This window comes from Heliangelus exortis, chromosome 2, assembly GCF_036169615.1.
Source record: "Heliangelus exortis chromosome 2, bHelExo1.hap1, whole genome shotgun sequence".
Classification (NCBI taxonomy): domain Eukaryota; kingdom Metazoa; phylum Chordata; class Aves; order Apodiformes; family Trochilidae; genus Heliangelus; species Heliangelus exortis.
Window position 1 is genome coordinate 25,387,673 of NC_092423.1, and position 26,091 is coordinate 25,413,763.

Here is a 26,091-nt window from a genome sequence, read left to right on the forward strand (position 1 = left end):
AAAAGTAAAGATCAAAACACCAAAATTCACTCTGATCCTGTTTTTTGACTGAGGAAAAATGTCTTTTTTTTGGTGACATCTATAGCAACAGATGTGCTTCTACACAGGGAAATTCAGGTAATTTGCTCTCAAGCTGCAGGTCTTTTTATAACTTGCATGTCCAAATACTAACTTTATCTTAACTTATAACTGAGGCTGAAGGAGACATTTGATGTGCTATGCTGCTTTTGTAACAGAATACCATGTGTGCATCTGTTTGAAAGGTTTATTTCTATCTCCATAAATACATCGTTTTCTAAACACTGTGCAAGGCACCAAAAAATTAAGTAAAATCTTTTCTTTTAGAGTATTTTAATCTTTTTCAAGTCAATGAAGTAAATAAGAATCTGAAACCACCTATTTGCCAATTACAAGCCAGCAGTTAAGGCAGGTACCATTGATACAGTGCATGAATTTCCTATTGCAGTTATTTAAACAAGCAGCGTTTTACTATAGAAGTGCATATACAAACTGAATTCCAAACACCAGCAACCCAAGATAGGCACCTAGTTATGAAATTTCCTTGGATGTGTAGGAGAATGCCAAAAGTTCTGCCATAAAGTGCAAAGACTATGGACAATAACACTTTCTTTTGAGCGTTTTGATACCAGTAACATAATACAACAGCTAAACATTTATAAATGTGGTTTCCATTACAAAAACATGTTCCACATAAAAGCTTCATAATACAATCCAGAAACAGAACTTGTGCGTGTACATATTTAAAAAGTTGAAGCTGTGCTGGCATACTTAGGTACCGGGTATATATTTGCTGACCTCTACAGACACACACTAGGTTTATATCCAATTTACATGTACAGTCAAGATCATTCCACTTTGAGCACCGTGATATCCACTGAGTTTTTCCATCTGAGTGACAATGTGCAACATCCGCCCTGGTAATCTGCACCCGAGCATTGCCTGTAAGATGATCTGGTTCACAGCTCTCAGCCAGCCCTTCCCCAGTAAACGGAACCTAAAATTAGTGTCTTCCCAACACAAGCACATGTCAGATGTGGACAAATACATTCATGGTCCCAAACTTAAAACAACTGGTAAGAATTTCACAGTGATCTGGTTAAGGAAGCACAAAGACAAATGATTACATTTAAGATGAAAATTGCCTTAAAACTCAAATGAAGCCAAACTGTTATATGATGAGAAGCTAAAGGAACGAAGTATTAACCAATTAGAAAAGTGGCTCTTTCCCGACTAATAACAAACAAACAAAAAAAATCTACAGCAATAAACTTAAGGTCCTACTGCTGCAGCAGCTTTTGAGGTAGGCGGCGATGGCTTAAACCGAGGTAGGTAAAGTCCAAACTTGTTTTCAATCCCTGCAAAAGTGGCAACTGCCAATTTATAACCACCAACATGGTCAGGGTTAGGAGCAGGGAGTGTGATCCTAGATTTAGGAACTGGCTCTGATCCAGCTGGTTTTCTGCAAAATAATAAAAATAATAAATTAATTTCCACAGAGTAAAAACAGTATTCGTAAAAATATCCTCCATAAAGTAAACTGAAGGAGACATCTGGGTGTACCTCCCAGTAAGTAACTAGACTAAATGCTACAATGTAATGAGAAATACCCTGTTTTAAAATCTAGAAAAGCTAGGAGCCTTCATGTTCAGCCAGCATGGTCAAACCCAGATAAAATTTCTAGAGTACTAATCAAAAGGGCAGTGTGGGGCAGCAAAAGTTTGCAAGTCTCTGCCACAGTGCACAACCAATCCAGGAAGCTAGCAGAGTAATTTTTGTGGTGGCTTTCAAACTACTGTCCCCAAAGCTTTGTAAATGGCCTGCAGCTGCTCCTGGGACCACATTAACCATCCCTCTGTATCATCAGCAAAGACAGGAGGCAGAGGTGAAGCTCCAGCAAAGAGGTGTTGGACTTGGTGACACATAGACCATTTTGCATGTCAAATGCCCTGCCTAATCAGGGATGCAGCCCCTCCACCAAACTAATGAGGAGCAATGTGTGTATCCTGAGCTGGCAGGCCTCACATTTTCCCTGCAGTTATTTCCCCAGCCCATTATTTAGCCTCTCACTGTCTCCTTATACTAACACAGGTCCCCAGCCTGACACAGTGGTATAAAACATGGCAAAGTCTTGCTGCGAAACAGGTACTGGAATAATATCCTAACCTCCACCAGTGTTATGTGGCTTAAATAAGATTTACAAAGCCTCTGCAATGTGTCCTCCACAGTAGCAAGACCTTAACTCCGACCATGACATGCTGAGCAGCACTAATATCCACAAAGAACCAAATGCAGCTTCAGGGTCCCAAGCAACACCCCATACTTACACTCCCCCGAAGTCCACGTAAAACCACCTCTGCAGTAGCTCGTAAGTCACCAGAGTCACACCAAACTGAGGAGAGGATCGAAACACACGAGCTTGAAGGAAAAGAAAAGAGTTCCTAAGTGACAAAAAAACCACAATCAGAAATCACTTCTTAATCAAAGCTCTTTCTACAAACCTCCTGCTCCTTTCCACAGAGCCTTGGGACCTTCCTCTCGAAGGATCTTCACAAAGCAGTCTACAACACCACTGTAGGTGGTCTGTCCTGCCCGGGCTGCCACCTGTAGCCTTGTTTTGATGACATCTGCAGGGGTCACCAGAGAGGCTGCAGGCATACCTGCACAACACAAAAATCATCAGGAGGGTACCACCAACTCATCATATATCATAAACACCTTGTTTACTCAGGGATAACCAGGCCTTTCATCCTTACATCGGGAGAATCCTGCCACATTTGCTTTAAGAAGAAGCTGAGGAGAACAAGCAACAAGAGGCAGTGGTCCTGGACATGGCTTCACTCAGAGAGAACTCCTAGAGCCACAACCACACCACATGCTTCCTGCCGAGCTGGGAGGTAAGGCCTGGATTTTTCAGTGCAAACAGAAACTTGCATAGTTAATGAGCACCAAGTTTTTGAAGGTGAGGTTGATCTTTGCCTTTCCTTTTCACACCTCTCTGTAGTTCCTGGCATTCTGGTTGCACACTGTGCTAGAACAGCCCGTACTGACACACACACACACACCCCCCTCACTGAGAACCAGGTAACACCATGCAACTTCAGCAAGGCACGACAGCTACAGTTTAAAAAAGAGTTATCCCTCCCACCAGGAATGGCAGACTGCTCAGCTGCAAAACCACAGCTGACATACCCATCAGAACATTTGGAGGAAGATTTAAATTTACCCTGGCAGATAGTCAACTGAAAGAAAAAATGATAAATTACCGATGGGTAGTATTTCTGAAATCATTCCTATCCAAACTGGGACTGCCCATGTTTAGAATTGAGAAAAAAAAAAAAGAAAAGCACTGAGACTGTACCCAGAAGACACTGTCTCTTATGGTTTTATTACTTTTCCATTCTGCATCTCTTCCAAAACAACTTGGTAAGATGTAAATGCACAGATCTCTTTCTTTTTTTTTTTTTTTTTTTTAAAAGCTTAATAATTCAGTAACAGCTCTTGTCCAAACCAGCATGGTCTGGCTTCAAGCACCAGAGCACCCTTCCTGCAGACTGTTTTGAGAGATGTAAGCATGTGCATATTACCAAAATAAGAACTCCTCCTCCTCTCCCAGACCCTCCAAAATAACACACACACAGTGGTCAAACTGGCAGGCAAGTGCTAAAACCCATTGAGGGTTTCTGAACTCCATAAATGTTGGAATTCCTCTCTGTTTAGCCTCCCTCACACCAGGATACTGGTTGAGTCTTCAATTTAAAGCTGGACTTTTGTCCTTCAAAAGCCAACCAGTGTTTTCAAGGAAAACCAAAGGACATACTTAGAAACAATTCTGCTTACTACATGTTGACTTCCATCTCCTTATTCCTCATTGCTTATTACTGAGGATAATTTGCAGTTAAAGATGTTCTTAATCCTGCTTTTAGGAGCTATGTGTACAGGACAAAAGCCTTTTACAGACAAATAAAAATTTACAGGTTGCTGCTGTAAGGAGCTCACAATCGAAATGAGACAAATGGCACAGCAGGAGCTGACAATAAAAAAGAGGAGTGAGGGGAGGAGAAGGAAGTTCATGGAGGCATTAAGCAGATGGAGCAAATTAGAGAGAGATCCTGTAGCTGATATTAGAATCATCTCAGAAAAGTGGCACAACAGGTTGAGACATCTGGTGACCAGTGAAAACCACAAGCAGATCAAGCTAGATAACATGCATGTTGCATGTGTCCCTAACAACAATAAAAAGGAAGAAAATACACCCAGCCTCATCAACACCCACAGGCAAAGGATGCAGGTCTGAGCACAGCCAGCTTGAACATCCCAGCACCACAGAGCTGTGGAAAGGTGGAGTTTCCCACACCCAGATGGAGCCCATGCACACATCTTAAGTCAGATGACCAGGTAAGATCCTGAGCAATACCAGGGGCCTCAGTCCAGAGACTGAGCCAGCATTTCAGAGGTGGTGGGGTTTTTTGTTTTGTCTTCCCTATGACTTTCTTGTGGCAAAACAGCAGACACATACGCCCCCACCACGCTTTACTTGGATCCAAAAAAAGAAATTCCTTGTTTTTGTAAACAGTACCCTGAGCGTTGTCTCTTTAACACTGTAATTTGCTCATGAGAGTTAACCTAGGATGGGATTCACAGGAAGCCCTGGATAAAATTCACATTATAGCTATTTTAGTAAGCCATATCAGCAACAATAAAGACTGCTTCTGTGGCTGAACTTCAAAGGGATGGTTATCTCAGTCTGCAATCACCTGACAATGGCTAGAAAGAGAAAAATAGGAAAATCTAAGAAATGACTTGGCTTAAAAATGCCAGCTTATGTTTCAAGTCTGTAAATATGATCCAAAGTTGAAAAATTGTTTTGTTCCATTAAAATGAGTGAGAAATAAGCTGGCTGTAAGCTCCTGTTGGGGGCCTTGGAGGCTGGCTCTGGTTTGGGGTGGAGGAGGGGAGAGGACAAGGGTTTTTTAAGCACCAGTCATCTGAGCACAGCTGGTTTTCCTAGTCCCAGGTCGATTCCTCTGGACTATGAGCTGCTGAATACAGAACAAACCTAAAGACCTAAGATATATGATTCAACAAGACAGACTAACTCATCTCCACGTCAGGCTTTGGCTACATCCTAGGCTCAGGCATTGGCCATGAAAGGTCCCTCGCTCTTCAAGAGACACAGCTCCTGTGTCCTGACTGAGAACAATTTCCCCAGGGAGAAGCAAGCTTAAATCAACTGAGAAAACATTGCTAAACCACCAACCACCCATCTGTACTGGATTTGGGCTACTCCATCCCCTGGCAGTTTGCAGCAGCAACTTGGCTGCAGCTCTGAGAGAGGAAGCAACCCCCAATGAAGATGATGGAAATCCCTGCTGATGGGAGCCCTCCTGCTTCCTACACACACCCAGAAAAGTCTCATTGCACAAATTTTCAAGCTCATTCGTTTCCTGAATGGAAAACTTTGTATATAGCAGGAGCAGGATACTCAAGGTGCCCTTTCCAGCAGGCAGCTACTAACTGGTGGTCCCCTTTGGGTGTAGCACCTGGGTACAGTGCCAGAGACCAGACACAAAGGCAAGCTGAGGCTACAAAGAGTTGTCTCTGTCTTTTCCCTTAGGCTATGGTGCTTAAGTTAAATATATCTGTGACAAGTTAAGCATGATTTGGCTCTCCCATCCACTGTGTAGCAGACTAAACCACCCAAATACTCAAGATCACACTCAGCACCTCTGTCATATCTGGACTCACAGGGAATCAGCAACCTATGACAAATGTTTTCAAGCTCTTCTGTTTCGATTAATATATATAAAAATGAATGGTAGCTTCCTTGGAGGTAACTGCATGGAATACTGTGTTTAGCAAGTAATTGTCATCATTTTGCCACAGGTTATGTCATTGTGTACTGCCAGCATGGCTGTTGGACTCCCCATACCAAAATTCAAGATTCCTTTGATTGTAAAGAATTTCACAAATGCTGTGATTTTATAAGCCATTTCAACAAAGCTTTACCAGTTACACAGCCTCAAAAAAAAAAAAAAAAAGCAGCACAGTAACTTCCTAAAGACGGATGATACATGATGACAAAACATAATCACTTGTATCTTTCCTTTTGTTTTTCCTCCTTCCTAATTATACCAGGAATTTAACAGTATCTTTATTTTTAACATCAACTGACTCTACAGCATGGTAGCTTTCTGTTACTTGGGCATAAAGCTGCAAAATGCATATAGTTTTCCCAAGCTTCTCCAAGTTCTCACTGCCAGAATTACTGAGCTGCAGGTGCAATATAGTGGCACCCAAAAAGAAATCTAGGCACTTACCAGCTATTGATCCAGCCAAGAGCAGGTTTCCAGGGCTAACCCTCCCGTCTTCATTTGCAAATGAAGCTTTCAAATGAGCATAGCAGGGGAAATAAATGGCAGAGAAGGGGATGTCACGCAAAAAACATGCCTTAGCACCCTGTGTTGAAAAAGAAAACAAGTTTTGAGGATGTGCAAATTTAACCTGCTGAGCACCAGAGAAAAGAATAACACCATAATTTTTTTTGTTGTTGTGTTCCAGAGGACTTGTAGAAAAAGCAATTCCTTCTTTCAAAATTTTGAGAGGTCCATGTATTTCACCCTGCTGAGGAGTGTCTGTGCACTGTTTCTACATTCAGTTATTTGTGGCATAGTATTTATCTTGTCTACTGGTTCTCCCTCACTACCTAGCTCTGTAGCTATTGGTAATGGAGAAAATGTAGTGTTGGAGTGAAATCTGACAACACCTTTGCACCTTTGCACATTGTAGCCCTGTACATAAGCACCATTTAGTGGGTGCTTATGGACGTGCTAAAGCTGGAGCCACAGGACAGGCCTGTCCCATCTCAATCCCACTTCAAAAAAATCCTTTAGGGTAAAGAGTGCCCAGTCCATGCATCTATGCAGAAATTGCAATTGATAATGCAATATAAATCGAGGGAAAGAGTCAAAGAAATGAGTAGAGTCATAACATCAACTCTTCATCAGAACAGTAACTGAATTACTTGTGATTTTTCAAGTCCAGGTGATGTGGGATGAAGGTTGTTTCAAGTAAGCTTCAGGTCTTACTATTAAATCTGCTTTGATAAACATTTTGTAAGTGGCACAACAGCCACCAAAGTCACCAGTGATATATCTGACTTCAAACCTAAGAGGGTGGCAAACGGGCAAGGAAAATTTTGGGGTAGCAGTAAGCAACCAACTGTTTTTCAGGCAGGGAGGAAAGCAAAAAAGCCACTAGGGGAGGCAACCAAAATAAAATACCAAATTATTTCCATGTTCCAACAGCAAAAGGGACTTGCAATCTGCCCTTCCTCAATATGGATATACAGAGGATACCAGGACACCTGAACACACCAGGAATAAGACTAGCAGGAAGGCACAAACAGGAGGTGTCTGTGCAAAACGGGTAAAATCTCTTGACCTTAAGAAAGAAATGGTTTGCAGATAAGCCTAAGCCTCTTCTCTTTGAAGCAAGGGTGGAGTTGTGCTGAAAATGCTTGAGGTTCATCCACACACCCTCCTGGGGTGCCTTTTTTACTGCACTTCTCTTGTGTGCAGGTCTACCAGGGCATGGCTCAGTGCCAGGCATTTCACAGGGGACATGTTAATATCCACAGAATTTAATTAAAACTAATCATATGACTGGACAGATCTACAAGTTTAGCTTGTACAATGATGGCAGCTAGAATATAATGCTTACCCAGGTTGGATGTTGTTTATCAAGCAAAGATGCAAGAGCTGCAAGGTGTCAGAAAAACTGAAAAGCTGCCTTTCAGCAGGGCAAGGCATGGGTGGGCAGGCAGGACGTGTGATGGGAAAACCAGGTCCTGCCAGCCAGCTTGCAGGAAAAGCCAGCATGTGGAGTTTGCAGTCAAAAAATGCCTCTGAGGAAATAAAGATTTATCTAAACCCAGCCATTAGATCTTCCAGTCAGACTTTGTGTGTCACAGACCCAGTTACCAAGCAGGGCAAACACAATATGCTCTGCTCCAACCCCAGCTGCTTGCAACCACACTTTCTCAGCTTGTTTCTTGACGTTTTTGGACTGAGAACCGACTGCTTTCCCTGACAGTCAGTTCAGAGGTTAATGACTCCTGCTGTTAAGACCCTTTGCCTTGTTGCTTAGCTGGATTTGTCTGATTTATGCTGCCAGTCGCTGGTTCTCATTATGCCTTTCTGGATACACTGAGGAATGCTATAAAGGAACTCGAAGCACTGCCGCTGCAGCCGCTCCGCTGCTCACCCGTGCTGAATGGGGTTATTAGCCATGGAATAAAGTGATGCTGGGCTGGATTCTCCTCTCAAAATTACCTGCAAAACCCATACACTTTACCTTGAGGGCACAGAAAAGGTGAACCTTTTGTATTCTCTATAGACACAAGAATTCTGGCCTCTCGTGCGCAACGAAGGCCCTCTCTACAATTTACCTTTAATCTTCACTTAAGAATAAAAGACTGGGGTTTTACTAAGTTCTGTATGAAAAAACCAGCTTTTTGATGATCAAGTGTCTGTACTGTATTTACCTCACAGAAAAATTACGACAATCACTAACTAAACATTCACAGACCAACACGGTTTCTTCAGAGATTTATTTTGAGAGCGTGCTTCTCCTCCGAGCAAATCTCCTCACTGCCTTTGCCCTCAGGTCACATTAGTTTTATTTTCTTTGTAATGTTGTCATTAAACACTGCATATATTTTTCCTCGGCATTTTGTTCATACACTGAAATATCTCGACATAGTTAAAATAACTTACAGAGATCAATAAACTCCAAATGCAAGCAACTCTTAACTCAAGCTAGTAATATTCCTCCCCTTTCATTAAAAGGCTCTTTTTCGTGAGGCAGAAATGACATATCGTTAATATCACTGCTAATATATGTCCAGGTACACAGAGAGGGAGGGATGTCCATCAACTTAGTTGGCTCAGTGTAAACAAAACTTGGATCAAAACTTGGATCCACTTTAATAATAACCCAGCTTGGCTCCGGTCCAGCATCGCAACAGTCTAAAGTTTCCCCCCATTGCTCTGTTTAAAGTCTGGGAAAGCATGTTTAAAAGCAGGCCTCATTTAACTTCAAGTTAATCATCCGCAACCAGCCCAGGCCAATTAGGAAGGCTTAGGGAGATTGGCCGCAGTATCATGAAAAGCAAGAGAAACATTTATTTTACTTCTCGCACCTTTTTGATGTGGACAACGTGCTGAAAGCCAAAAGGAGTCTTAATCAATCCCCAGAAAGCCGTAAGGATCATCCGCCCAAGTTTATTCTGGCAGCCAAGGTGCAGACCTGCCAGGCATGAAATTGTTGGGAGATCCTACACACCATGACATGTGCCTCCCTCGCACAACAGCCAGTTGGCTCCCACCTTCAATCTCTTTAATAACCTTAAAGCTCTTAATCTGGGGTAGTATCTCACTGAATAAACCAACGGAGGCAAAAAGAAAAAAAAAAACACCAAAAAACACCACAAAACAAAACAACCCCCGATTGTCAAAGATTCAGATAAATAAATCCAAGTCAGTGCTGGGGCAGGTTCTTTAGCATGCTAATTCCTGCTTATACCAGCTCTACCTGCAAATAAGGCTCTAAACAAACTCTTTCTACTACAAGGCGAGGGTAATTATACTGACAAAGGCACCTCTGTGTCGGGTTGGGCAGAAGGAGCCGGCAGGTCTGGGAGACGCAGGCTTAACCCAGTCTCCTGCAGTGAATGCACATTGTCTGGTGCAGGGGGAAAAATGCCAGACTGGGGGGACCCAGCAGCATTCAAGACAACAGTGGTGCACCTTGTCTGCGAGGGTTATTTAATGCTTCTGGCACCTGTACTTACAGCCACCCCCTCTTTTTCTCCTTTACAGGTTTAGAATTTATTTGGCATGTATAATTGTTATTTTGATCCTATAGCTGCAAACAATAGGCAGCATGTCATTTCTTGATCATTTTGCATTCTTCTTGGGTTTTACTACAGACTTAACCCTTTGGAATCGGAGCCCAAACAGTACCTAACAGATCTGGTAACAGTCGGTGAAATATTACTGGCATTCCCTTTCAAGGGTTGTAATTTTTGGTGCTGTAAAATGACATTACTTTAGCAGGGGATATAGGTTTTTATTCACATATATTTATAGCAAACAAAATATGCAACTGATTTAGCAAACCCAATTGGAGGAATAAAGTGCTGATTCAAAATGCTGTGCCAGCAATTCAGATTCAGTTTGCAGACAAAGATTACAGTGCTTCTTAGTTGGAAGTTCTGGTTTGTTTTTTGGGAAAGCATGGTTTTTTGGGGTTTTTTTGGGGTTTTTTGTTATTTTCAAAGACATTTGTGAAGAGCAGGTTCTTATATATAAGAACACAGTCACTAACAGGCATGGTAGATGCAAATTAACGTAACTCAAAACTTTTACTACTCTCTTTCGTATGTTTATCATCCTGCTGTAAACCCTCAACTTCAAGAGGTGAAATACCTCAGCTGTTATCAAAGCCACCAGGCAGGAGCCTGAGATTACAGATTTCCTGTCACCTGAGATTACATTTTCCAGGTCAACACACTAGGAGCCCATTCATGCAGTTGTAAAAAAAAAAAAAAAAAAAAAAAAAAATTAGGAGACTTTTGGAAACTTTTCTAATTTTGAAAATGCAAACTGTGTTGGCAATATTAGCCAAAGAACAAATCTGAGCTAAATACCTTCTAGTAATTGGAATCATAAACATTACCACAGTAAACACATCCTTTTCTCAAAGAATCATTTACTAACATATTATTTACTGTCTTATTGGGATTACAGAATAATTTTGTTGAGCTATGTTGAGCACTATGCAGAATAGTTATAAAAAGAGTAACATTTTATTAGACATATTATAGCAGATATATTGATGAGTATCTATGATGTACAAAGTTAGCAGGTGTGTTAAAATGTGTATTTATATAAGTACTTTAAAGATGTTCTTTGAAACAAAAAGAATAAAATTCAACTGACTTTAACTGGAGTTTATGCATATTATTGTGTAAGGCAGGCAGAAGACAGAAAAGATATTAGCTAATCTTGTACAATCACTTCAATATTCAACTGAGACCAGAAACTATATACAACCTATTACAAATATTGGAATCCTGAAATGTATCCTTTCCTGTTCCTGCCAACACAACTGACATTTTGCAATAGGTTAAATGATATCTGCCCTGACTGGGATCTGCTGTATCTGTATTTTGAAGTATAGCTGTCATTTACAGTCATTTGTAGCTAAAGAAGAATTTAATAGTTGTAAGCTTCCATGCTCTGGTGCTTTCACAGCAACTATTACTGGCAGAAAGAAGACAAATAGAGGAAAAAAATTCCTTCTACAAAAGCACTGTTACTGGCTCCCCAGAGAAGCAGCTGGGTTTTGAGAAGTTTTAAGATACTTTTTTCACACAAGTAGTTCAGCATTTTAGGCAAAGGCAAGAAATAAATTTTGCTCTCTAGCTTTAAAGAAATCCAGGGGCTTAACTCAGCAGTTAGCCTAACGAGCTGTATGTGTCAAATCCTTTTATTGCTGGAATTAACATGCATTTTATTTGTGAGCTGCATATCATTACAGAATTGCTAGTATCTGAATACCCAGTGAAGGTGCAATGAGTCTGGAAGAAAGCTTTGACTTTAAATTGTTGTACTTAATATGATGGACTGGAGTTGGAGTGAAAAACCCAATCTGTTTTTCCAGACTTAATAGTCTTTAATTCTTTGGTGGGGAAGGAAGAGAAGGAGAAGGGATTTAAATTATCTGATGTCAACTTTCCTCCAAATAAAACCTTTTTGATTTACAAAGGTGCAGCAAGATAAAACTGATCTTCAAGGACAGTTTCCTCAAAGTACCAGGATGCTCCATTCCACTGGAAGAAGGCTGATCACCCATGTCAGAAAGGCAGCATGGATGAACAGGGAACTCATGACTGAGCTAAAACGCAGAGAGTAAAAAGGAAGCAGAGGTGGGTATGGGTAACCCAGGAGAAATACAGAACCATTGCTTGGAAATGCAGCAACTGAGTCAGAAAAAATCATGGGCCAGCTGGAGTTGAATCTGGTCAGGGATGTGAAGGGGGAGCAAAAAGGGCTTCTGGAAGCACAACAGCAGCAAAAGGACAGAAATTGTGAGGCTATTGCTCAATGGGGGCAGGAAAAGGAAGAGAAATTATTTTTGCTAGGTTTTACTAGTAAAGCCTGCCCTCAGGGTTCTCAGCTCCATGAGCTTACCAGAAAAGTCTGCAGAAGCACAGCATTTCCTACAGACAGAGCACTTAAGCCATCTGCACATCCACAATCCATGAGACCAGAAGAGAGAGATCTGATGGTGTTGAGACAGGTGGCTGCTGTCCTTGGGAGGCTGTTGTTACCTTCAAAAGGTCAAGTCAGTCAAGAGGGTTCTGATGACTGAAAAAAGGCTAACATCACACCCATCTTGAAGAGCAAAAAGAAAGAACTACAAGCTGGAAAGTCTGGGGAACTACAAGCTGTTGTCCCTGGGAGGTTTATGGAGCAACTGTTCCTGGAAGCCACTTCTAAGCATGAGGGAGACTGGGAACCATCTGTATGGATTTACCAAATCACAGCTGACTAACCTGATTGCCAGATGTGTGGATGAAGACACAGCAATGGATGCTGCACACCTTGAATATGAGCAAGGCTTTTGAGATGTTCTGCCAAAGTTTCTTCATGGGTAAACTGGTAGAACATGAGCTTGCCCTCTCGGCAGGTTAGTGGATGAAACTGAATTAGGGGAGTAGCTACTGTGCTACAGGACAAGGCTGTTATTCAGAGACTTTCTAAGGATGGAGAAATAGGCTGCCAAGAACATCATGAAGTTGAATCAGCAAATTCAAAGGATTTTTCATCTGTCTTGGAATAGCCCTAGGCAGCAGCACAGGCTGAGGCTGAGTGGTCAGACAGCAATGCCTCTTTGTAGTAAAGACAGCCAGCCATACCCTGGGCTGTAGTAATAGGGATGCAAAGGAGGGGATTATTTCCCTCCATTCAGCACTTATGAGTCCACATCTGGAGTCCTGTGTCCAGTTCTGGTCTCTCCAGCACAAGGAAGATGTTGCCACAGTGGAGTAAGTCCAGAGCAGGGCCATCAAACCAGTGGCCCATGCTATAGAAGGAGAAGCCAAGAGAACTCAGTGTGCTCAACTCAGAAAAGCAGGCTAAGGGGAGGCCTTACTGATCTCTACAATTATTTAAAATGGGAGAGCACAGGGAAGATAACTTTTCTTGGAGATGCTGAGTGTAAGGATTAGAGGCAATGGACAGAAGCTGGAACATGGCCAGTTCTGATTAGGCATTAGAAAACGGGCAGGGTTTTCTTTATTTGTTTGATTTAAACCATGAAGCTGGTCAAATACTGGGTTGGGTTGCTGTGATGACCTCCAGACTGGCTTTTAAAACAAATTATTCTAACAGCAAGTCTGAAAGTAGAACGAAGCACTGAGCAGAGATCTCAGAAGAGTACTACTGTGAATTGTTTTGTGCCAATGAACGACCCAAAAGAATATTAATCTCTCTAATACAGAAATGCATCAAAACCAGGCAACCCAGCTTCTCTATGCTCCTCAAATGGCTATTCATTTGGACTAGAATGCTGGGATAATTACAATAATAATCAATACAAGATTCACTCAGCTGGATGCCAAAAGAGTTTACATAGCATTTCCTTTGTTAATTTGTTGACAATGAGACATAAGATTTATTTGTCTGTGCCTTGGTTTTCTCTATTAATGCAAGACAGGAACACTGAAATTACCTACATCAGGAGTGTGTGGGTATTTCATTTGAAAATCCACAGAAATCGCTTCATCGATAGAAATTAATACGAAATAAAAGAATTCAAACAACAAGCAGCGACCTTGTTACAACGTGCAGAAATTTGCCTCATGAAGTTAAGACCAACATACGTAATTCTTTGCATCTTGTAGCTGAAGTTATAATTAATGAAAGCACGTTCTTCCTCAGTGACAACTATATGGGAGTCTTAGAGAGTTCCCCTCAAATTTCAATGTAACAGATGCATAGGAACTAAGCAGAGCATGATGGATTGACCAGTGGTGGCATGAACAGCTTTCAAGACGACTTATTTCTGAATTGGGAAAAGAGAATTTTTACTGCAGTAAATTTACTGTGGTAAATGAAACAGCACAAAAGCAGAGTAACAGAAACATAAAGGCAGTGTGCAGCAGACTAGATGAACAGTCCTGACTTAGGAAGTTTGATACCTATCAACACAGAAGTAAATTCACAATGACAAGCAATGAAAGAGTTCAGCTGTACTATGAGCTTGCAGACTGACTGGTAATGTTCTCATTCATCACAATAAAACAAGCACTTAAAAATATTTGTGTTCCTATTTTGAAAAATTATATTTATGGTAATATCAGTTTCACATTAACATCACAATATCTAGGCTCCATCTTCCTGTTACATATGTGATATCCCTCTATATATTCTATCTCTATAACAAACCTGTTTTCTCCAGTGCTGGCAGTACAGACAAATCACTGATCTTTGGCCTCTGGATTTCACCAGCACGCTGTTAGATTGACAGATCTTTTTCTTCCCAACTTAGATCAGGATCTTAAGGAAATTCTGTAAGCAACAGAGGATCCTGTCCCTCTGTACAGCTTCTTGCACTATCCCACCCTACTTGGTCTCATCTAGACAGTGGCCATCTTTCTCTTTTTCAGGGACATAGCACTACAGACACTTGATATCCATTAATCCAGACAGCAGAACTTAATTATTTGGGTGGTCAAAAAATTGACCTAAAATCCCTCAACCCCCAAAAAACATTTATTATAAACTATAAAATGAAATATTACATTTAAAAATTTTGATTAAGACAATTTTTAAAGAAAACTTATGAAAAAAAATTCCACTAATTTCAAAGTAAAAATTCCTGAAATGAAAATTCTACAATTTTTTTTTTCAATACTTGCAAAAGGAAGTTAATCAGTTAGTCCCAAATCATGGGTAAGATAGAACAGCTGGAATACTTACATGGAGGTTTGTTAAGCCTATAAACAAACCCCAAGATTCACAAATAAAACTTGTTTTTTAAAACAAGTGTATATTCTTGTTCTTCTGCAGCAATATGTACGAAGTCTTAGACCTGCTCAAATACATTCAGGGTTTAAGATATAAGCCTTGTGTCTTGAGACACGAAAGACAAAGATAAAACAAAGCCTTAAGATGCAAATGAGAGAGTTGTTCAGGTTGAGTGAATAGCATGAAAAATAATGAGATAGATACAAAACCCCATTCCTGTTTTATAATGTTAAAACTGATTTGACTCATCAAGAGTACAAGCATTCCAAATGTACCAAGATACTCCAGTTATTTGTAGAACATTTATTTTTATTATTATTATTATTATTATTTGATGTTCGCTTGATCATTACACTCACTAAATTAACCTACTAGATACAACACCAGAGAAGGTGGAACCACCAAATCTAGCTTTGTCTGAAATAAATTTTAGACCACTGATGTTTCTGGGTAGCAACTACTGGGGGTGGTGATTTTGATGCAATGAATTATTAGTCCCTGAGCGGTCTCACCAGCACCGCCAGTTTCAGCACAAGCATCCAGAAGAGGACTTCTTGTGCCTCTGTCACTGCTCTTTGACAAGCACTTCGAGGGGGTTTGGCTACAGTGCCAAAGTGTTTGGTGGACAACAGCAGAACTCAGCCCAATGCCAGAGGAAGCCATGACTAAGTGTGCACTTGAAGACAAATCTTCTGACCTGACCTGTGTTCAGTTTGGTGGATCACTGAGACTGCCAGGTTAAATTCCCTACTTCTGTCCCATCAGTCAAGTTTTTGTAGGCAATGCATCTAAACTGGACATACAAACCAAAACAAATCCCTTCTGTGGCTTTTTTTTTTTTTTTTTTTTTTTTTTTTTTTTGTGGAGGTAAGTGGATTTAATTAATGAAGCAACAAAACTGTGTAGCTTGTGATTAAATAACTGCTTGGTTCAGTGCAACACAGTGCTGCAACCACCTCCTGTTCAGGTGTATTCCTTGCAAATATTCACCAATTCTAGAAAACAGAAATAATTCATAACATGACCCAAGACATTAACATCATTTAAAAATGGAAAAATGTAGGAAATTCTGCCAAAATCAGGTAGTCGGGGAAACAAAAATTTTTAAAAAGTTAACTTTAGTAAACTAGCTCATCATCCTCATTTTATGTTTAATTTTTACTATTCCAGGTAAAAGTCTGTAGCTGCCCTCCATTCATGGTCAGCCTCAGGAATGCAGACTGTTTTATCCAGGTTTTCAGTTGTAAATGTTGACCTGATCAACACCATAATGCCATTTACTAGGACTTTACACAATAGCATGAGCTTCAGTAAAACACCTAAAAAAATTAGCAAGTCAATTTAAAGGGAAAAACAACTCCCCATGAAATCCTACTCAGACTGGCCGACTTCTCTCCAGGCCAAAACACACATACATCTACTTGCTGGCAGGCTTCCTCTTTGTAATGTTAACAGGACAATTTAAAAGACTGGATGCTTGGAAGTGGACATGAAATTTAAATATTGTGGAGGAGGGGGATGGGGCTCATTTGGTGAGCTTCGTAAATAAGAAACAAAGGGATACTGCCTGCTGCACTGGAAATACTGGGGCAAATGGGCAGTGTGAAAATTTTCTCTCAAGAAATCATCTGCAAAATCTGAAGAAATACCAGATGGCGTTCTGCAGCACATGGCATTCATCGCAGGTTTTGTTTCAATATGGTGAATATTGGCTACCTTAAAGTACTCCAAGACCTTTCATAGTCCTCCATATCTAGTTGACCTAATCTAAAAGTAGCAGTCAGTATGTTAATCCTTTAAATTATTTGCAGCATATATCCTAATAGATTCAACAGAAGATGCTTCTAACCCTGCTGCAGCCTAACATTAAACCTAACTTCACTTCTATAAATTTAAGTACCCGTGTGAGGACAGTAATGTACAAAGCAAAATTCTAGATTGAAGTATGCACTTATAAAAGTAGATTTTCTGATATTACTTGTGGCAATCTTCTATAGAAGCAAGGGGAATCTTGCTTTAGGAATTTATTTTTATGCTATGCTCCCACTGTCTGTATTTCTTTGCTATTACTGTGCCAAAATTAATTCCCACCACCAAATTAACAATGACATCTGGGAAGTTGCTGAATCAAACACAGAAGAGCAGAAGAACAGTTCCAAAACTGAAAGCTCTAAATCATGAAGCAGATGAAAACAAGTTAATTTTTATATCAGGCAGAACATGAGGAATCATAAACTAATCTTCAATGAACAAAATTTACACCTGCTGACGTGAGAAAAGCAATCTTAGTTATATCCACAAGTATCACATTCTTAAAAACCTGAGGCGGTTTCTTCCTTTATTTAAAAATATGAAATGAAGATAAAATACCACACAGTAAGAAAGAAGTTTTTTTGAAGTACAATTATGTTCACCTATGAACATTTGTGAGAACAATGAAATCATATTTTATTTGAAATATTAATAGTATGATTTTAATTCATGTATATATATTTTAAAAACATACCTTGTAGAGACCAAAGAAGCCTAAGTCCCGTAATACAGAGAGGGCACTAACTCGTGGACCAGTAGTAATTTCTCCAGCAACCTGTAATCGAATCTTGACAATTTCCAGTGGATTGGTAAAGATCACTTGAGAACCTCCAGCCTGAAATTAAAAGTGGAAGGGAACATGTTGAACTGCTACATTTCTTTGCAGCATACATCCTGTTGCATACAAGAGAAGACATTTTTAGTCCTGCTGCAGTCAGTTAAGCTATTAGCAGATGAGTTTTAGTATTAATGAATAAACTGCAGCTCAGGAGGTAAGAAACCTACCCAAACGAAGATGAGTGGTCAGGAAGAACAGAGAGGAATCAGGTAAACCACTGCAGGACACTGCAGTACACCAGACAGACACTAGCTCAATTCTTGCTGCAAGAACACATTCCCCAAACAGCAATTTATGCAACACTGACTAGTCAAGAACATTGTAAAGCAAGCAATGAAGGAAGAATTAGTACCTAAGTAAAGAAATTGAGATGTGCATGCCAGGACACAGAATGTGAAATCATATTATTGAAGGGTAGAAGTCTGGCAGAAGCTTTTTCAGTTTTGTCATTGGTTCATAAAAGAAAGAACAGACAAACTCCAAAGATCAGAACTGCAGATAGATTGTGCTTTTTTAAAAACCTCATGAACTGCTAGTTCCAGCACCATTAAATACTGCTTGATTCAAGAGTCTTGAAATCCACATCATTCTGTGTGCATAAAGAAAAGAAGGTCTACAGACGAAGGGATTCTATTAATCAAGAACCCCTAAATGCTTTTAGCGTGTCAGACTCCATTCATTGGTTCTGTATCACTCAAATGATTTTGAAAGTTGGATTTAAGGGACAACAGTGGCAAACATGTCAGCATTTCAGACTCCCCACTAGTTCCTGCAAAGTTCATCTCATTCACAACACATAATGTAAGGCAGAACCTTTCAGTTGCACTGACAGATCCTGAGTTAGAAATTTGAAACAAGAAAAAAAAAAAAAAGGTAACATGGAGGTTAACTAAGTGTATTCAAAAAACACTAATTCAAACTCCATCTGGCCCAAATTCAACAGGCTGCCATTCTAACTTCTGTTGATTTCTTAATTATGTGGCCTAATAGTTATTCCCTCTTCTAGGTTCTGAAATAATGCAAATTCTGCAAAAGGCAACCTCCCCCACAACAAAATTACTATTTTTTCCTAGAAGGTAATGACTAACACAAAGTAAGCTGCATTTAAAAGCACTTGCAACTAGCCATGTCTAACATGTAAACACTATTTGCACATCTTTTTAAAATTACACAAGTGTTAAAAGAATTAATCATAGCTCAGATGAACTATCATTCAAAATAAAAATATGCACAGTAATACAGTTTAAATAATGTGCTGAAAAAATGGCAAATCGCACGAACAGCTATTCTTGTCTACACAGTGTGGTTACAAATTAAAGTCTTTACATAACCCCCAAAATATCCCAAATGTTTCCTATTTTAACCAGAAATAGCATGCTCTTGTGTAACTCGGATGGTTTTGACTTTCAAATTGGCATAATTTAATTTAACTGCTTTTACCAAACCAGAATCCTGGTACATATAAAGTGCTATTCTTGTTGCCATCAGAAATTAAACTGATAAATCATTTGGCAACTATGCTGACTTCAGTTTTCACTTAACCCAAAACATACTCAGTAAGTAAACATTCAAAACAAAAAAATTGTTTCCTTTATTTGTTTACTCATCATGCAAAGGCTCAAAAAAAAAAATATCCTCGAAAGGTCCTTATGGCAAATTACAAATTCCTATACCATAAACACTTAGGTATATGTATTACAAATGTAAGCATTCCTGATGTACATGTATTTTCCTCTTACAGGTTAAAAACTCAGTTGCAGGTGATGACGTTCAATTGCAAGTTTGCTATATCACAGCCCTCTTCTAAAACACACTACTTAAAATCTCATACCTACTCATCTGTGTTAGCAAAGAAAACCTGCTTTCTTTCAGCAAGGTACTCTCATAGTTCATTGTGCCATGACTCCATGGGAAGCGTTCCTTTAATTTTCACTATGGGAAAACCACATTAAAATTTAAAAGATGACAACAAAATTAAATTACATTTTTTATTAATATTAATGCACCAAAACACGGAGCAATTTAAAAATCCATAAAAATGTTTTTAAGTGAATGCCATATTTAAAGAATGAAATAGATACTTTTATCTAATTTTAAAGAATGCAGGCAAATAATTTCTGCATTCAAACAAATGGGAAGAACTTCAGGTGCTAGCACATATAAATGTTTATGTTTGAATGTCCAGTGCAGCATTAGATGTTTGTGTCTCTGGTTAAATCACACAAGACTTCCCCTGGTTCAGCTTGCTATATGAAAAATGGGGATGCAGTTATTCACCCACCTTAAACAACCACACTCACTGCCTTTAAATTTTTAAAACACTGAGACCCACACGCACCAAGCATGACTAAGAGGACCACTGGTTTTGCTGCCCACAGAGCAGCAAAACATTGGAAATTTCCAATGAAGTCTTTCCACAAAAATGTCCAGGTTCCCCGAAGAACCCCTGTCATCCTCTGACTCTGATGACAGATATACTGCAAAAATCAAATGGTGAATAACTAAGGCAATGAGCCAGACAATACCCAACAGAGGGTCTCAGTAGGAGGGTTTCTGCCACCTGCCTGCTTTGCAATGGAGAGGAAGGTTGGTTTAGCAGCCTGTGTAGAGGCTGTTCTTAGTAGTAACAAGTACAGTCGCCTGGTGGGCAGCTTTTATCACTCTGTTATTTAACCACTGATGCTGGTAACTGCAGCCCCTTACTCTCAAAATGGGGGAAGCAAACCAGAGATGGCTACTATACTCTAATCAAATGACTCCTTGCTTGTCTAGTACTGGTAACTCCTTTTGTGTTATTCATCATCATAGTATGCAAGTGTCTCATAAATATTAATGGTATTTCCTTCCAGTGCTCCTGTGAGGAAAGTACAGTGACTGTAGTTTTAGAAGAAGGGGATTGGAAGTAGAGAGGTTAATTATGTGCCCAGTGTGTGCATCCCTCTAGCTCAAATACACACAACTTCTAAAAGTCTCCAGATATCCTGATCTCCAGATCAGTAGCTTGAATCACAATAGCATAGCTTTTGTCTTCTTTCTGAGTTTTTTGCATAGTGACTGCAATGAAAGAAAACTTTCACCAGTCTATTTTTTCCAGTCTCTTCAAGGTGCTGGTATAAACTGTTACAGAAGAAACAGACAAAAGATCATTGGCACATTGCATCACCCTGCTCATCCATTCTGTTTGGTTAGAAGTTGAAGAACAGTGCCTTCTTTTGCAGCTCGAAGTGTATCTCATTTTAAAAGACCAAAACATGCTCTCAAAGGTCAGAATTTAAAAACTGTGGTTTGGGCCAGAACAAACAAGAGTTTAAGCTCAGCTTTCTACACATCAGGCTCGTGATTTCTCCAATAAGTGTCACAAAAAAACAACTTCAGCAACTGTATAATATAGACAGCTCCCAGTAACACAAATTTTTCTATACTGGTTACAAGTTTGAATACACTAAACTCTGAAGTCTCTATCATAACTTCCAAACATTTTTAAAATAAACAAATTATATGACTGCAAAAGCATACCTGTTACTTTTCAGTTATTATCATGTGATTAAAATAAAAACTGCAATTTTGAATTATTTATGGAAGTAGATACCTAGAGGTACTGCATAGATAATTATCTGTAAGGGCCCACATTATTCTGAAAGAATTTAACATTTGGCCTAATCACAAGCACAGTCTTGTTTGATGTAAAGCAAGAAAATGAAAGGGAAATACCTCTGTCATCCAAGAACAACTCATACACATAGCTAGAAATCTGCATGCCTATAAAATGTTCAATGTGCTGTAACACTTGGACAGATGGCTATGCATCCACACACAGGTGAATTTTTAAAAACATGCTGGGTTGGTTTTATCTTTAATTTTTTCAGTTCTTCAACTCTGAACTTGGTATGATATCACCCAACACCTCTCGATGGCAGTATAGCCTTGTACAGTCATACAGTACTGTCTATCACATGCCTCCTTCTAGATTCCTGCTTTACTGAAGAGAAGGGAGAAAGAGAAATAGTACAGGTACTATTTTGTCCATATGAAAAATAAAACTCACTCTGCAGTGAAATAAAAATCGGTTCAGCAACAACTGCTTAACAACACCCCAGTTTAAGAAGTCAGAATGTTTTCTACTTCTCCACATGTTCAAATCACCCTGTAATACCATTTATTGGAAAATAAACAGATTTTCACTCCCTCATTACACTAAGACAAGAAATTCCTGTTCTTTTTAATGTAGCTGCATTTTGTGCCCTTATGAGATTAGATAAGAAATGAACACACCAGACTCAGCTCTCCCAGGGCTTTCACATCTCCATTTGAAAGCTTCAGTTTTCCTTCTGAAGAGAATTGAGCTTGCAATTCAGGAAGAAAATTCTGTTTTTTCCATCCCAGAAAGCACAGATTTCCATCTGTGTTTTCATTGCCACTGACCATCAGCTGTTCCTGTGCCTCTAATTAACCTTATTACCTACTCCAAATCATAGCCTTTTTCCTGTTCTCAGCTAAGAGCATTTAAGGTCAGTCTAGATCTTCCTTCTGCATCCCAACCAACTTGTCACAAATCACCTTTTAATGTTTCATGGATGAAGAAACTATTACTACTGCTATTATAGTGTTAATACTTCTCATCAGTATCACCCATTGATAGCAGTTACAACAATTAATGGCAACCATTAAAATACATAAGCAATATATTATATAATTATCTAAAGACAACCCCTTCAAAAGAAATCATCTACAATTTCTTCATTACTTGCTCAGTTTACAGAAAGACAAGCAGGTGCAAGTTCCAAAATTTTTACTCAACAGTTTATCACGTTCAGTTATACTGAATATTGTACACTGTCTCAGGCCCTTGCTCCTTGCCAGATGCAGCTTGTTTTCCTGTGCATTTGCTAGCATCCATTAATCCTAATTAAAGTCAAGGTTCTTAAAGTGCTGAGCATTGTACAGACACAAAATAAGGATTGTTCCCTGTCATAAAAAAAAGCCCTAAATTAAAAACGCACTCAAGGGATGCAAGAATGGAAGAATTACCATCCTCATTGTATAACAAAGGGCAACTAAGACATAGAACTATTCAATGATTTACCACAAAATCACATACTAATTCTACAGGAGAACAAGGCTTAGAAGCCAGATTTACGGAGTGCCACTGCCGGGCTTCAAACTACCTCTAACAGTCTTGGTGTTTGCATGGCAAAAGATCCCAAGAGCTTCAGATGAAGTATGTTGAGCCACTGCAGAGCTGATTTCACAGTGGACCTGCCTGTTACCAGAAGAGATACTGAGTAACAGACATCTGTCCAAAGTGAGTGTTTTTCTTACAGATTTCAAAGGTGACAACCTTAATTACATGGCACTGTATGTCAAGGGCAAAGCATACTGGGTTCTTAAAAGCTTGGTTCTATGTTACCTTGTTTTCTGATAAAGCCAGGTTTCAAAAATTCAGACCAGCCACCTCATGCTATTTTGTGTCCTCTCATCTCTGGCCCTATCTATACAGAATTCTGCTAATGCTCTTTAGCAATGGGAGTTCGTACAGTAAATACCTTTTCTTCAGATCATGAAGAGATTCTCTGAGCCCTCAATCATCTGCTTTTCACAACCCTGACCAGGCTAGCACAGAAACAGCTTTCATGCTGCTCAGGCAGAAGTGTGTTTTTCTCTAAGTAATCCTTCTTGTCTTCTGAGGACAGCCTTCTCGTGGTCTGGCTAAGGTTTTGCTTTGGGCAGCTCAAACAGCAAACACTGCTAGAATTGCTGAGTCCTTTTAACGTCCAAGTGTAAGTAAAATGTAAAACAGGCTCCTGCAAATGTTCACATTCAAGTGCTCATAAACAGGATTGCAATTAGGCTGAAGAGAAATACATTCCTGCTTCTGCTTCAGATGGATTTCCAAGACCTGAAAACAAGTTGTGAGGACTGTCCTACAATAGTATATTAATGACCCAGAGAAACAGAAACAAACATGAGCATGGTTTGTTTATAAGCACTGACCAAGTCTGCAGTGGGTAAAAAATTAAAATTGTGGATTTTATATTTTTCATGTTATAGGTAATTCAGTTCTCAGAAGGCTAGCCAAGAAATCAAAGTGGAGCCTACTTGATTGGCATTATAAAAGCAATTAAGTTACAGACCTGTCAAATATGTTAACATTTGGCTCTGTCTGCTCTACTTGTCTATTTTGACTAGTTGTAGAATCATTTAATGATTTACAGACCTTTCAAGTCTTAAGGCATGGTAGCTGTATTAAAACTGTGACCCATTATTTCTTGGTCACATCATAAATTACTGTGACATCATAAATATCTTCCTTTTTCTCACAGAAAGCTAGATGTTAATTCCTGATTTGAGTTTGAGGCTTTGTTTTTTTGTTTGCTGGGGGTTTTTTTGAACCTGCACTGGTAAACACTAAAATATTTTACTGCCAGTAAAAGAAAGAGTAATAGGAGAAAGAGATGTATCATAAAGTATAATTGTCAAAGCAGACACAGGTTTTAAATGTCAATATATGTTCATATAACATATTGCAATCATTATTTCTCATATAATAGGAAAAAGGATAGGTTTCAAATGGAAAGAATATTAAGTATGTTTGTTAGGCTTTATAGAGAGTTCAGAATCGTTTGGTTCTGCAATCAGAAACCTGTCAAACTAAGCCTATGCATGACTCCTTGTTTTACAATTTGAAAAATTTCCTCCTTTTTTTTTTTTTAGGGGAGAAAGAAAATAAAAAGGAGAGGGGAAGCAAAAGGGGAAAGCACATCTAATTTGTTATGGGAAAATACTTTTGGAAAAAAATTAAATAAGCAATCCAAATGAAAAATTCAAAACAGAAATTATGTTCTGCATAACTCCTTACAGCTTTCAGGAAAAGCCAGTTAAAACAGGCATGACTGGGTGAAATTTTCAGCAAACTATTTTTTAAAACACCCAAACCTGCAAGGAAAAGTGAAGCAAGACCAAATAAAAGCAGGAACTCTACACCAGGAACTTCCCCACCCTTTGGTACAACCTCTTGGAAGGGCTATCCTGTTACCGTATACTGCCATGATAACATTCACAATAAAGCTTAAATCTATGAGTAGCTGACAATTAATCAGAGACAATTAAAACAGAGCAGTGTTGAAATACAATGGGTTTGCAAATGTGAAGTTAAATTTAGGTCCATATCTACCTGGGATTTATTGTACCAAAAGTTTACAGTTAGTTTAAATTATTTTCAGTACGCTGAAAATAACCACAAGTACAGTAGTTCAAAAAAGGAAAACTACAATTTAAAGAGATCTAATTAATTATAGCACTTTCTTTTACATTAGGTTACTTAAATTTAAACAGACTTAAATCTAATTAATTTATTTAACAGCGCAAATTTCACATAAAAAGAAAAGAGCTTTAAATATAATGAACAACCAGAAATATATTAGGAACTTCTGAGCTTTTCCTTAAACAAGAAATATGAACGTTGGGCTTTTGCACATGCAGGTAGTACTCCCCTTAAAAGAAATGAATGGTGGGTTCCCTGACTACAGAAGAATAAATCTCTGAGAATAAATCTATTAGGAGTTCAAGAAATGCATTCCTTTTGCTTTCAAAGATAACATATGCCATTATCAAGAAGACCATCATTACTCAACTATCTCAATAAACTATACCAAAACTTTTCTCTATAATTGCAGGTTTCTGCCTTTTTTTTTCTTTAGATACACATGCAGAGATTTCTTTTTTTCCCCTGGCACACATAATGCTCAGTTTCATTTTACCTGTAGGTCAGCCTTCTCTGCCAAATAGAATAGAATTTTATCAGATTTAGATTTCTGAATAATGAAAGCAAGAATGACACCTTTGGTCTCCTTTAGTCTACAACTTCAAAATGTCTGAATTTTTGCAAGTAAGAGATCTGAGAAGTGTGGGAATTGCAGTCCATATATGCTCTGCCTCCACAGAGAAAATCCAGCTCAGATGTGGATTTTTCTTTATTACACTCTGAAACATAAAATAAATGATGTAAGTAGCTTAATAAAACTATTTGCACTGGATCAGTTATTTGGGAAAATTCATCTGGAATTTCACATCATATTCCCTTAAAAAAAATAATTCTGGACAGGATTTTGCACTTTGAAGATGACTCCATCTTAAGGATATCTAATTTTTATGTTCCATAGCAGAGCTGAGGTTGTCCAAGCAGGTCCAATATGTTTTAACTTTATTATGATTACTATAAAGCCTCTAGAAATATGCCTAAAATTGTCTTGACAACTTAAATAAAAGCAGATCTGTATGGGGTCTGTAATTTTACTGTGCTACACGATTTAAACTGGCTAATAGTGA

General features: G+C 39.0%; 1 protein-coding gene across 7 annotated transcripts in view; it reads right to left on the minus strand.

The window, feature by feature from the left end:
- Nucleotides 1-251: 251 nt before the first annotated feature.
- The window catches only part of SLC25A13 (solute carrier family 25 member 13), a 97,534-nt gene continuing 71,694 nt past the window's right edge, over nucleotides 252-26,091 (minus strand). For all 7 annotated transcript variants that reach the window (XM_071735278.1, XM_071735279.1, XM_071735276.1 and 4 more), the window contains 5 exons: nucleotides 17,623-17,763; nucleotides 6,339-6,477; nucleotides 2,520-2,678; nucleotides 2,346-2,436; nucleotides 252-1,480 (listed from right to left, as the gene is read on the minus strand). In XM_071735278.1, the coding sequence (XP_071591379.1) occupies nucleotides 1,291-1,480; nucleotides 2,346-2,436; nucleotides 2,520-2,678; nucleotides 6,339-6,477; nucleotides 17,623-17,763 (720 nt within the window). In that variant the 3' untranslated portion in view covers nucleotides 252-1,290. The remainder of the gene's footprint in view (nucleotides 1,481-2,345; nucleotides 2,437-2,519; nucleotides 2,679-6,338; nucleotides 6,478-17,622; nucleotides 17,764-26,091) is intronic.